Source organism: Schistocerca americana, chromosome 8, assembly GCF_021461395.2.
Source record: "Schistocerca americana isolate TAMUIC-IGC-003095 chromosome 8, iqSchAmer2.1, whole genome shotgun sequence".
NCBI lineage: Eukaryota > Metazoa > Arthropoda > Insecta > Orthoptera > Acrididae > Schistocerca > Schistocerca americana.
This window is the reverse complement of record NC_060126.1, coordinates 132335693-132349695: the sequence shown is the minus strand read 5'-3', so window position 1 is coordinate 132349695 and position 14003 is coordinate 132335693. Positions and strand designations below refer to the sequence as shown.

At 41.4% G+C, this 14003-nt stretch overlaps 1 protein-coding gene across 1 annotated transcript in view; it reads right to left on the bottom strand.

Annotated features, from left to right (window-relative positions):
* Positions 1 to 14003, bottom strand: part of LOC124544641 (cardioacceleratory peptide receptor-like) — a 456935-nt gene that overhangs the window by 185115 nt on the left and 257817 nt on the right. Inside the window, exon 3 of the mRNA XM_047123254.1 lies at positions 9401 to 9494. Within this exon, the coding sequence (XP_046979210.1) occupies positions 9401 to 9494 (94 nt within the window). The remainder of the gene's footprint in view (positions 1 to 9400; positions 9495 to 14003) is intronic.

The window sequence follows — 14003 nt, the reverse complement described above, 5'->3', positions numbered from 1 at the left end:
GCCTGATTGTTCTTCTGAGATTATTGCGTTAGCAATAGTTTGTAATCTTTAAGAATTTTCCATAAATTTGATATCCTGCATTTATAACTTATTTCTTTATAATTCCCTTTATCTTTCCTCTCGACTTTTTAAAATGTGGAAGTAACTTAAGCTATGTTCCATTATTCATGTACGGAACAATTCATCCAACACATATTTAAAGAATGGAGGAATCAAAATTCTAAAATGATTCCTCCATATTTGATTAATTCAGCATTAATGCTATCTAGGCCAGAAGCTTTCCTTTTTTTTGTTACATTTAGGGCTACTTTTAATTTTTTTGCCTCTTTGATATACAGAGCTATTATCAGTTTTTATAGAATAACATTCTTCACCAGCTTCGCCATACCATAAATTTCTGTAATAGTATATTCATTGATTTCCTGCTATTATATTGTTTGCAGTATTTTTCTCAGTTTTATTCAGATGCTTGATAAGTTTGAACACTATATTCTGTCTTCCATGACTGTCATGCTCAACATTAGCAATGAATCTTTCCCAGGATTCATTATGATATCTTTTTATTAAATTTTTCGTTTTATTTCTTTTCTGTTTACATACTTCCCAGGCTTCAAATGGTTCAAATGGCTCTGAGCACTATGGGACTTAACATCTGAGGTCATCACAACTACTTAAACCTAACTAACCTAAGGAAATCACACACATCCATGCCCGAGGCAGGATTCGAACCTAAAGCTCCTAGAACCGCTCGGCCACAGCACCCAGCCCCAGGCTTCATTTGACCGTGTTTGTAAATAGGCGTTATAAATAGGCATTATAAGCATTTTGTTTTTCTTTAATACTGTTGGCGATTTCTGTATTCCATATTTTCTGACCCCTTCTCCGATTTGATATATTACTTTTCCCAAGTGTCTCATTAGCTATTTTCAACATTACTGATTTGAATCTTTCTCATTTTTCTCCAATATTATCTTTAGTTTCAGACATGTGCAAACCATGTGTGAGTCTGTGTTGATATAAATTACTTCATCCATACTAATATCATAAACCCGAAAGTAACTCACGAGTACACCGCTGAACTGCTTCGGATTAAATGTGATGTGGAGGTTGCGTTAATCCTTTGGAAGAACATAGGCTAATGCAGAGAGTAAGAGAAAGAAAAGAAGAATGGACCAATGTGAGGGAGAAGTAGGGAATGGAACATCTTTCTTTCATTCTTTTTTTTACATCGGTGAACATAAACATTGTTAAGAATTATTGAATCTGTTACATTATGTACACATTGTACAACATATTTCAACTTCAATAGTAAGATACATATTTTCGTGCTTCGGCCCGTGTCCCTCCGCCCCCAATCTCTTGAGAGTGATACTGTAGATGCCGCCGTGTCATGCGTTATGGGCAATTGGAAAGGAGGAGGGGGGGGGGGTGCGAACATTATGAGCTATGCTTACCCGAATGGGCAGACACGTGAGGGTAGCTGCGTTATTATGAGTAAAGTAGCTTCCTTACTTACCATCACTCATCCTAGCAAAACTACTGGTATGCGAGCGCAGTTGCAGTTAACAGTTAATTTATGAAACGAACACAGTATCTCAGAGTTACTGGTTATATTTTTGTGTAACTTGCAATGAGTGAAGGTGTAAAGCCTGATGATCAGTGGAACATTCTTGAAGCACGTCGCTATGCAATAAAGTAAAACATAAATTTTGTGTAATGCAAATGGTGGGGGGAAAATGCTATAAAAATAATAATTGGGAATTTTGTCTTGGGCTACCATGTTTGTAATGCCACGACCTGATGCAGAGTAAAGTGCAATTACAACTCTGAGTTGACTCTCTGAGAAAACTGTTTTCGCGTTCCAAGGCAGTGAGATGCCACTCCTGAAATGCTTGGTGCACCCTATGGCGTGATCCATGCGCTGCCAGCTAAGAACTACGAGTCAAGTTGTGCTGCCACAGTTTCTACGTGAGCTGCATGCACGGTTAGACAGTCTCGTCTCATACCATCATTGCCGGGACAGCAGCATAGGAATTCCTACTGTAAAGAGACGCAGTTTGCGACAAGCCACAAGTCTGCTCTCGACGTTGATACTGTCTGTGACCTCTTATCTCAGAAGAGCGAAGCCATCGCGTTCTTGTTCTTACAAAATTATTACAGGATCTCATTACAGATGATGCCATGCAAAAGCAGTATAAACTATCACTATGTGGGGCAGCGGGTGGAATAATTGTATAAAAGTTTTGTATTATTTACTTAATGCTGTTGTTTGCCGTTCACAAACACTGGCTCTCTAATTAAAATATTGGCAACCAGAAAGTGATTAGCAAAACGTGAAGCCTGTAATTAGAATTCCTAGTGCCCACTTCATCTGAGAAATACATTTATAGCTACAGCTTATAGCTCTAAGGAATTAGGAGATTGTCTGGGATTCATAATCAAAAACCATTTTTTCTAAAATGTTCACTATATTCTGAAAGTCACTGACCAAAAAGAATCCACACAATCCATCTACTAGAGCAGTTCAGAGTCTAATGCGCTGATGCCACTATAACTGTTCAAATTAAATGTTTAAGTGAATGCTCGCCATAATTTGATGATAATGTTCATCAAACGCCACGCTAATAATGGTAGAATGTCTGTCCTGCGGCGGCACGCGAAAATACGACATACGAAAACTAAAGATAGATCATTAAAGTCATCCCAAAATTAGCACTTCACTCGAAAACGATTTCATGTTACGCGTATCCCAGGTAACTTACTACTGCATCCAAGGCTGTTTATATCAACGATACCGACGCGACGCGACTCCCGGCACAGGTGGTGCGCTAATCAGCGTCTGGAGAAAACTGGGGCCTTCCTTTTCTCGCGCAGCGTTCTTACATATAAAGCCGCGGTGCGGATGGCTAAGGGAACGCCTGATCAAATCCGCTCTCCCGACTAGCCGCTGGGCTAGTAATGCACCACTTTTAGTTATCGAACAAATCATTGCTTCCTTTGCGGATGGCCGATGAAGCTCTCAATCTAAATGTGCAATCAGCACACAGGTAAGTAATCATAATAAAGGTCTGACGTGGCTAAGTCAAATATTTTGGCCGAGATAATTAATTTAATTACACTACATGCAGTAGACGAGCTCTGAACTTGCCCTTTGGAGATACGCTATCGCTATAGTTCTATAGTTATTCAGTTGAAACTTCTCACATCTTTACGATTATAGCGGATCTCCCTTCTACTTAAATTTAAACATCCTAGATTTATTTATTCGCCTACTTAATCTATCTTGCTTCCTTAATTTTTAAGATAAAAACCAGAAAATCATAAATTTCAACTAAAATGTTAGTTTGTGAGATCCAGAATACTGTTTCTACTAAATTATTATGCAAAAGGAATCTAAATATAATTTTTTTAATTTCTAGCTCTTTTCTGTTGCGCCAATGATTTTTACAGAAAAACGTCCAAATTTCGAAAATGGTTAAAGTTATTGAACTGATATTCAACACATATTGATTTAGTATTACTCCTGACATGCTAGAAGCGTTTTAGGTTATTTACTTGATTTTTAAAGTATTGCGCAACATTTATGACGTCAGAGCTAGGTACAGCGGACTGGCTGGCACACAATGGAAAGACTGATGTGAATTTTATAAGGGGTGAGTAGGCTGCTTCCCTACAACTAGCGCATTGCTAAAGAGACACGTTAAGCCGTTTTATTGTCCTAGGCGCAGTACATAATTCTCTCTTATAACAAAAAAAAAAAACCATTTCAGTGGACACAGCTTGTAGCATGGTCGTTCCACGTCGCACGTCTTTTTTGCGCTTTTGCAAGTTGCAATGTGAGCAGGAGAACTGCAAGAGACTGATTCCTCTTTGAGATTTATACAAGCTTTTATATCGCCATCTTCCATGCATGAAGGTAAAGTTTGGTAGGTACCGTAGTAATGCTTTGGGGACAGTAGTGATGCTGATAGTTGGCTGACACAACTGAAACTGAAATGAATATAAATCGAGCAATGTCGTCACTATTCAACTGAAATGCCTCAATAAACGCGACGTGTAGTGGCGTAGTGCACGTAAGTAAGACTTTGTGAAGGATTCTAGAAAAATCAGACTTCAATCTTGCGAGAAACACTTCAAACAATACAGTACGATAATTTAAATTTCACAATTTGGAAATGCTAAATGATCATAAAATTTCATGATCGGATTGCAGAAAGGAGTAAATACTTTTTAAATGCAAATAAAATATTCCGTCGACATATATTTACATTCCTAATTCGGTTGACTGAGCTGTTTTTTTATTGATTTCCACACATTAAGTGAATCTTGAAATTTTCAAGCTTATACAAGGTATTAAAAAAAGTGTCGAATATTTACAAGAAAAATAAGTCCAATAAACATGGGACCGAAAACGCATACTTTCCGAAATAAACATTTATAGAAAGGGACTGTGCGATTCTAGATTGTGGATATTACCGCATTCCTTGCATTGGCGCTCCGTCAAATGTGCCGGCAGGGTACTACGAGATCTTTCTCACATTACTCATCCTACTATTAGGTAGTCTGCAGTTAATGTGTGGTTCAAGTCGTAGGATACGTTAGTTTTCGTCGTGTTTGTCTGCCTTATTGTACAGTATTTTCAAACCTGGGCACGTATCTTGTTTTACCCTCTTCCAAACGCGGATTTACTTATGTGTTTACTGTTATTGCCCTGTTGGTACGTACAAATCGTGTAGTACATTTACATTTTGTCTCTTAGACCACTCGTTAACAATGGAAGCCTATTATACGAGAAGTGACATGACGGATACGGTATTCTGCTATGGTTTAACAAATACCCTCTGCGCTGAAAAATATCCACAGCGTAGAGTGTACTCTGATAAGCTGTTCGGCAGACTTTTCCAGCGTTTGACAGACACAGGTACCCTTGCACCTCTGAGGTCCGACAATGGAAAGTCCCGCACAGTCCGTACGCCTGACATGGAGGAGCATGTGCTACATTCCGTGGAAGAAACTCCTGGGACCAGCGTGGACGATTAGCAGCACCAGAAGGCGTGTCATTCTCTTATCCGGGAGTACTTCATCAACAATTGCTGTAGCCATATCATTTACAGCGCATTCAGGCCCTAAGGCCGAATGATCACGTTGGCAGAAGGCGATTCTGTCAATGGCTGTTACAGAAATGTGCCGCAGATCCACTGTTCAAATCCACGATTTTATCTACCGATGAGGCAGGGATAGCAAGAGATGGTTTTGAGAACTTCCGCCGGCCGGAGTGGCCGAGCGGTTCTAGGCGCTGCAGTGTGGAACCGCGCGACCGTTGCATTCGCAGGTTCGAATTCTGCCTCGGGCATGGCTGTGTGTGATGTCCTTAGGTTAGTTAGGTTTAAGTAGTTCTAAGTTCTGGGGGACTGATGACCGCAGATGTTAAGTCCCATAGTGCTCAGAGCCATTTGAACCATTTTTGGGAACGTTGGGAACCAGCATGGGTGGGCAGATGTAAATCCCCAAGCAGTTCAGGAAAGAGGGCATTGACAGCGATTCTTAATCAACGTGTGGCAGGCGTACTTGACGATAGATTATTAGCGCCATATGTGCTACCACAAAGGTTAACCGGGCCACATCATCTGGACTTACTCATTAATGTATTGCCTACTTTGGTGGAGGCTGTGCCATTGCAGTAGCGAATACAAATGTGGTTCATACATGGTGGCGCACCAGCACAATTTCGTCACTATGTGCGCGAACATCTTACGCACACATTTCCGGACCTCTGGAACGGTCGGGGGTGTGGGCACACCTTGGCCTTCTCGTTCCCCAGACCTCAATCCCATTGACTTTTCGTTATGGGGACGCTTGAAGGAATTGGTCTAGGCTACGCCACGCCAATCAACGATGTGCGGACACTACAAGGTCACATCTTGAATTCGTGCCAACACGCGCAACAGAAACCGGGTGTACTTTAGAGGGTGTGTCATTCTTTACGCCGGAGGGCAGAGGGATGCATTGTCATAAATGAACGCCAAGTTCAACACCTCCTGAAAACAGGAGTTTATCGCAGAGTGTATGCGCTTCCGTACCCACGTGTTAATTGGACTTATTTTTCTTGTTTCGATGATTTCCACCACCTGTCAAAGTATTCGACACTTCTTTTTTGAACAGCTTTAATACTCGATGATGTTCCCGGCCTGCAGCCGGTCGACAGTCACTGTGAAGCTCGATGCTCGAAGTCATCGAAGACTGCCATTGGTTTGCCACAACGCAAACATAACAAATTTCCATGCCTAATACGATGTAGGAAACCCATTCAAAAAACCTTTCACTCGAAACAGAATCTATGAATACAAATTTTTCATGGTTTTCAGGGTAGTATTATACCATTCTTCCTGAAAAATTATTCGAAGTTCAGTTAACGATGACGGAGATGGGTAGCAATCACACACCCTTCTCTCCAGAGTAGACCACAAAGGGGCAATAATAATAATAATAAGACCTGAAGACTAAGGTGGACAGGAGAGGCGCGACAATTCATCCTGATGTTCACAAAACCCGTCCTGGACGATGCGAGCTGTGTTAACAGGGACCCTGTAGTCCTGGAACACAACATCACCATTGCGGAACAAACACTGTACCATGGCAAAATTTTAAACATGGCTGAAGCAGCAACTGTTAAAAATCTTCACGGTAAATGATAAAAGCCAAATAGTTGCAGGATAAAGGTTTACTGAAATCCTTGACCACGGTTTCGGTATATCAAAATATACCTTCATCAGAAGCAAAATACACTAAAATCACATCGTGCAGTAGTTAAAATAATAATGCTGTACAGATGGAAGTGATATTTTAATTTTAACTACTGACGACGCCTTTGGCACGATTGTTTTATCTATCTCCACTGCAGGATGTGATTTTAGTGTATTTTGCTTCTGATGAAATTATGTTTTCAGAATGAGATTTTCACTCTGCAGCGGAGTGTACGCTGATATGAAACTTCCTGGCAGATTAAAACTGTGTCCCGGATCGAGACTCGATCTCGGGACCTTTGCCTTTCGAGGGCAAGTGCTCTACCATCTGAGCTACCCAAGCACGACTCCCGACCCGTCCTCACAGCTTTAATTCCGCCAGTACCTCGTCTCCTTTCTTCCAGGAGTGCTAGTTCTGCAAGGTCTGCAGGAGAGCTTCTGTGAAGTTTGGAAGGTAGGAGACGGGGCACTCGCGGAATTAAAGCTGTGAGGACGGGTCGTGAGTCGTGCTCGGGTAGCTCAGATGGTGGAGCACTTGCCCGCGAAAGGCAAAGGTCCCGAGTTCGAGTCTCGGTCCAGCACACAGTTTTAATCTGCCAGGAAGTTTCAAGGTATGTTTTGATATACCGAAACCTTGGTCAAGGATTTCAATAAATCTTTATGCTGCAACTGTATAGCTGTTATTGTTTACCGTGAAGACTGTACCATGGAATGGACCTGATCACCCAAAATTGTCACATAATCTTTGGTGGTAGCCCGACTATAAAGAGTAACAATATGGCTGCACAAATCGTCATCGAACCCTCGCCATGTTTCACACTTGGGACGTAAGATCGGCTAGAAGTTGGAGACAGTGTGCAACAATACTCATCCTACCAAATGGCTTTCTTCCACTGCTTCACAGCCGAGGTTTCACAGCTTCGCAGGTTTGCAGTTACGGGCATTTGGATTTCAAGCTCACCCTGGAATTCCCTGCTTATAGAGCTCTTTTTGTGTTGCATTTACGCTGACACGGTTCGCGAGTGCGACATTCAGTTCTAAAGTGACTTTTGTAGTTGTCGTCCTCTTATTTTTTGTCACAACCTTCTTCAGTGACCGTCTGTGACGATCTCTAAACACAGATTTTGTTTCGCGTTGTGACTTAATGCATGATGTTTTTCCCCTTTTACCGTATGTGATATGAATTTTCGATACGATACCTCTTGAAACACCGAACATTCCGGCAGTCTTATTTACGGAAACGCCCACCACACGAGCACCAAAAATTTCACCGCGTTCGAATTCACTTGGCTCCTACATACTGCATTCACAACTACACAGAAGAGTGTTCTTACCACGACTGACGCTTGCAACATATTGATGACATGGCACAGCGTAACCTTCCGGCTTCGCTAGCGTCTTGATTTAAGTTCAAGCATGCACTTCTCGCAATATTTCCACAATTTTGTCCTACCGCTATTTCTTACGGACGACTCAAGCTCGGAATAGCAAGACAGACCACAAATCGAACGGGTAGAACCCTAGACGGTGGAAATGCTGTTTTCAGCTGCCGGGTGGGTTGCTCCTCGTCTTGGATGTTCGCCTTCAATGAGAGCAGATCATACGCAGCCAGTTTGTAGTCACTATCCTGGCTAACCAGATTTTCCGCAACCCGTAGAGAGACGATATCAGTCTCTGCCGACTGAAATTTAGTGCTTGATACTTGTTGCAGTCCCAGAATATCGTTGAGACTTCTGCATTAATATTTAGGAAAAAAGTAGAAGAGACTTGTTACTCAGTTGGTCGACTGCATCACGCTCTGCTTGTTGTATTTATGATTTTTTTCCGTGATATCTTTTTACTCTCGTGCGTTGTCTCCATGTGTCAGAGACAAATAAGTAACACGTAGACACTTTGCTGGAGTGAAGCAGATTCTCCATCAGGGCAACATTTTCAGCCCTCTTCTCTTGGAGCTTTGACTCTGGGCTACAGATTCTGCTGACTAGTTTCAGTTCCTAAATATCATTAAAAGGAAGAGAGCCTATATTTTGATAGTCTTTAAGAAGAAAACTAGTACGAGATAGAACGCTTCGAACAATATTATAATATGGAGAAGGTGAGGCGTATTACCACTAATCTACTGAGAAAATGCAATATTTGCCGGTTTCGAAGCCTTTCTGGCACAGATTTTCTAATTTACCGTATGTAAAAATTAGTCAGCATACCCGTGGATATTCTCTTGAGAAAGGGCTACCTCTAAGTATCCACGTTCAAACAAATGCTCGTGTATGGCTGGTTCAAATGGTTCAAATGGTTCAAATGGCTCTGAGCACTATGGGACTCAACTGCTGAGGTCATTAGTCCCCTAGAACTTAGAACTAGTTAAACCTAACTAACCTAAAGACATCACAAACATCCATGCCCGAGGCAGGATTCGAACCTGCGACCGTAGCGGTCTTGCGGTTCCAGACTGCAGCGCCTTTAACCGCACGGCCACTTCGGCCGGCCTGCTCGTGTATAAACATTTAGAAAGTTGTCATACAGCACTGTGCAATAACGATTTCCATCTGAGTCACTTGATAGATGAAACATGGCAACAGACTTACAGTTAGTTAAATAAGAGAAATGGGCGATTTTTTGCGGTGGTACTTCACCATTATAACTTTACACCTACTTACAGCTGCCAGAGAAGTTCATCGGGTGCGTGATGGCGTCGTAGCGATCTATGCTCAGGGCCACCAGCACGTATGTGGAGGAATACGTCACCACCACCTGGAAGAAACAAATACTGAGTCATCAACTCATTTCTGTAATCATGTACAATGAACAAAATAAGCCAACAGCAGAAAAGATCAGTCACGTCTTTCCTTATATTGAAACGGGTAACGCCTCGACGATGTTTAGAACTGCAGAAGATACTAGATGTTAGAAAAGTCATTGTCCAGCCCTCCACGTCATGGACATGTCGGTGAAGGCAGGAAAGATAATTAGGGTTAAACATTGTGGCGATGGCGCAGTACGATGAGGAAAGTGGCTGTGTCCTAGACTCGCTTAAATAGATTCAGGGAAACCACGGAAACTTAGCTGTTTTAATAGTGGCTATTGTAGAAGCCGTCACGTATCTAAATTCGTTAAATATAAAGAGAAGGGCATGAGTCTACAGTCACAAACATGGCTTCTATTTAACACATGATGCATTTTGAGCTTTATATGTCCATATTCAGTTGCATAACCTATTATTCTGTCATTATTATTGCATTGCGGTTCCCAATGGTCATATTAAATAAATACATTTCAGTCTGAAGATTAAAATAAAACAATTCCAAAAATGTGTGTAATCTCCCCACGGAAAATTACCCTCTACCACGCAGTAATCAATAATGGTCAATCAAATCATCCACATTTATTCACTTTTGAAAAGTATCTGATCGGATTTTCTAGTAATATATGCGCCGACAGCTCGTCGACGCCAAGGTATTTTTCTAGTACGTTTATTCTTTGGAATAACAGAGATACATATATGTATTCTCCATGGTTGTTATAGACGGATAACGAGGACAGCTTCGGAAGTATCTGTTGGAAGATTGTCGGGTTGCTAAAAGAGACATATTTGCTCTTCTTCTCGCTAAAGCGAGCTATTAACGTTTGTGCACTAGCGGGTTATTTGAAGAGAGAGAAAAAATTGTAAACGCAAATTAAGTAAGACTGGGAATCAACAGAAAACGGAACATGTAATGGAGATGGATTGAATATAAAATTTTCCTCAGAAATAAGGTTTGTGACCCTTTTATTCTAGAGTGAATGACGAATGAGTTCTCTGTCTGAATCATTGATGATTGTCTTGGCCCTGTAATTAGTGGGGAAGTTTCAGTTGTGACGAAGAGAGCCTGCAATCACCGAGATTTTATAAAATCGTCCAAAAAGGCTTCGGACACATCTGAAATTCTAAATCTGTCGTAAAATGAACGAATTGTTCAAACGATCGATTTTCCCAACTGAATGCAGCGCTTAACAATAATAATAGATAGAAAGATCTTTTACAGTAAGCCAGCCGCTGAATATTAAGACGAGGGGCTCCACCAGAGATTCTATTGGGCTGAGTTCACGTAATGAAATATTATATTTAAAACTGTATATAGATAAAGGGCAGAGAGAGAGAGAGAGAGAGAGAGAGAGAGAGAGAGAGAGAGAGAGAGAGAGAGAGCGAATGAAATTAGAGAAAATGTGCAGAATCCTCCATTAGTATAATTGTTTGCCTGTCTTATCACGGATCAGCCTAAAGATAAAACAGGAGGCCCTTACTTTACTGTACAGGTTTATGTGTGAGAGACATTACACCAAGTTAGCGGCAAGCTGCATTCACATACTTTCATCATTTACAGTATAATCCATTATATGTGTTTTTTCTGTTGCTAGTTTTTTAGGATTGCGGTATAGATAATTACATTTACGTATTAAATCAGATTTAAGAAGTTAACAATTTATTGCTACAAGGGTAAGCTCACAGGAAAAAAATATCAGTTACTCCCTTGAAATGGACCAGTTGTCGCCTTGTAACCCTGTAGCTGGTGCACATCTGATACCAAGTTGTCACGTGACACAGTGGCAGTAGCGTGCAGTGTACGTCGGTGTCTGTTGTATGGAATAAGCGCAACGTGACGGGTCACTGTGTAGGCGCCACAGAATTGCAGAAGCGAGCTAAGGTGTTTGGAATTGACCATTATCGCACCATGAATAAAGATGCCCGATTTGTTGGTGTAACTTCGCAGTCAGTCCAACGTGTTTGCAAGGAATGTTGTGACAGACGGCTTGAAACCCAACAAGAATTGCTGATATCTATCGCACGTTAACTGACGTGCTGAGGTGCCCGATTGTGAACGCGTAGAAAAATGACTTAGTACTCCTATTTGGAACAACAGGTGGAACGTGGCAATGAGCAGTCTCTCATTTGATAGTTCTACGAGATCTAATAATCAATGATTGGATTCAGCTGGATGTGGCATATCTAAAGTAACATTTATGAAGAGAATTTGGGATTTTCTTCCTCGCCAACTGGAGTCCACTATCGGGACGGTGGTGCTTGGTGTGAGCGTGATGTCTCCTGGAACTTACTCCTTTTCCCCGGGTTCGCTACAAACACGACAGAGAGTAACTATATCCAAAGACATCTCACTTTTGCTGTCCAAAGATGTTATTACGTTAACTATAGTTGCCTCCTGTAGATTTCAGATCTGTCTTGAATAGTGTAAATGGTCACAGTCGTTCGATTTATACCCTTTTCGGAAGAAAACAGTTTTGGCCCAGTTACCTTCGTAAAATAAACTTGTTTATGAAAAACAGACATGCAATAAATCAAGATTAGATTTCTGAAGTTTAATTTTTTTCTAATATGGCAGCTGAATTTCGTGATTTGGAGATCTAGTTCGAGTGCACAGATATCTGAGCAGGATGGTGTTTAATGGGTATGTGAAGCAGATGATGACAACTTGTAGGAAACACGCCGCAGTCCTCAGTAGTTAGGGAGCCTAAGTCAATTGCAAATTCTAACAAAAATAAGGTTCTGCTGCTAGGTAGTTCGTAAGGCAGAGGTGTGGGCCAGCAGTTGCAGGAAGTCATGGGGAGTGAGTACCAGGTTATCAGCATTGTAAGGCCTAGTGCAGGGTTGGCTCAGGTGACTTAACATATGGAGTTAAGTAGGAATTTTCCGAAAGAGGATCAGGTAGTGATTGTGGATGGAACTGGGAATAGTCTTGATAGGGACGGGGAATATGATATAGGTGATTACCTGGTAAAGATAGCTAATCAAACTGATGGCATTAATGTGCACTTCGTGCAGCTGTTTCAGCGTCATGATCAGCGTCGTCTTTATGAGGCTGTTAGGCGTGTTGACACGGGGCTGGAGAAGGCGCCGATGGCGGAGGGCACGGAGCCCGTTGAGTCTATCAATAGATCGGGTGTCACAAGGTATGGCCTGCACCTGGGCGCTGGTGGGATCACTCATGGGAAAGTTCCTGTAGTAGTTAGCGTTAGAGCTGCGACTTTTTAGACTGAAGTATCCCTGCTTAAAGGAAATCCGTCTAGCAAAGGAATCGCTTTCAAAGGAGGTCAGGTATCCAAGTAGGGAAGGAATTAGTCTATTTCATCAAAAATGTAGGAAATATTGGAGATGAAGTTAGGACACTGCTTATAGATGTTGACTGTGACATTGTTGGTGTATCGGAGCGCCACTTAAAAAGTTTGACAATGCAGAGGCCTCCTTTACCGGGTTACAGATTAGCTGGCTGTTTTTCAAGGAGTTCTATGCGGAGAGGGGGAGTGGCAATGTACGTAAAAAATCATTCCATTTGGGTTCGTAGATGTGCTGTACAGGTATTTGAATGTTGTGCAGGGGTGGTTGAATTTATTGAATTTAAACTTCTAATTGTCGTTATTTATAGTCAGAGCACTTCTACTCAAGCTATAGAGGATTCTTATAAACTATGTCTTGTCATTTTTGGGTTCATAAATATATATTTGAATCTTCTATTAGTTTTATGTTGTAATTTCATGTACTGACACGTTCCACGACCTTAGAAATTTGCACGTCAATTTTGTCCTACGGAACTACACATGTAAAAAAAAAAAGAAAGAAAAACAGGTTGCTGCTGTTCTCTCTGAATTCGAGGGGAGACGGCAACATTCCGCACTTTCACCCTGACTTCGTACTGGACCCGACGATACCCATCTTGCCGACTAGTCTGGTTGGAGGGCCCTCACAACGAACCCACAGTTACGTGTCTTGTTGGCTGAAATTATGTTTTAATGATAAAATATTTGGAATAACAGTAATCTAAATTTAAATGTAATACAGTAACTAGTTTCTATAGCAAAATGAAATATATTTTCATTAATGGTAACCGGTTTCAATCTATATTGATCATCTTCGGGCCTTTCCGCCCAACGTCTTCAGGGATCACTGAAGAAGATGCCTTATCGTCTGAAAGTGATCTGTATAGATTGCAACCAGTCACCAATAATAAAATACATTTTATTTCGCTGTCAAGACTGATTATTTTATTACAATTCATTTCAATGTGTTATGCATTCAGTAGAAACGTTGAGACGAGTCTCAAAGTCAGATACTGTCATGTACACTAACCACTACAAGCACTTCATTAGTTATGGGTATCAGTGGAAGTTGATTCAGCACAATGTCTGTCGCCTAGGCCACGAAACTCCAGGATCAGTTGGCCAGCTAAGTGGCGAGTGCTCCTTCGCTGCTTTGCACCGAGCTCTATCCCA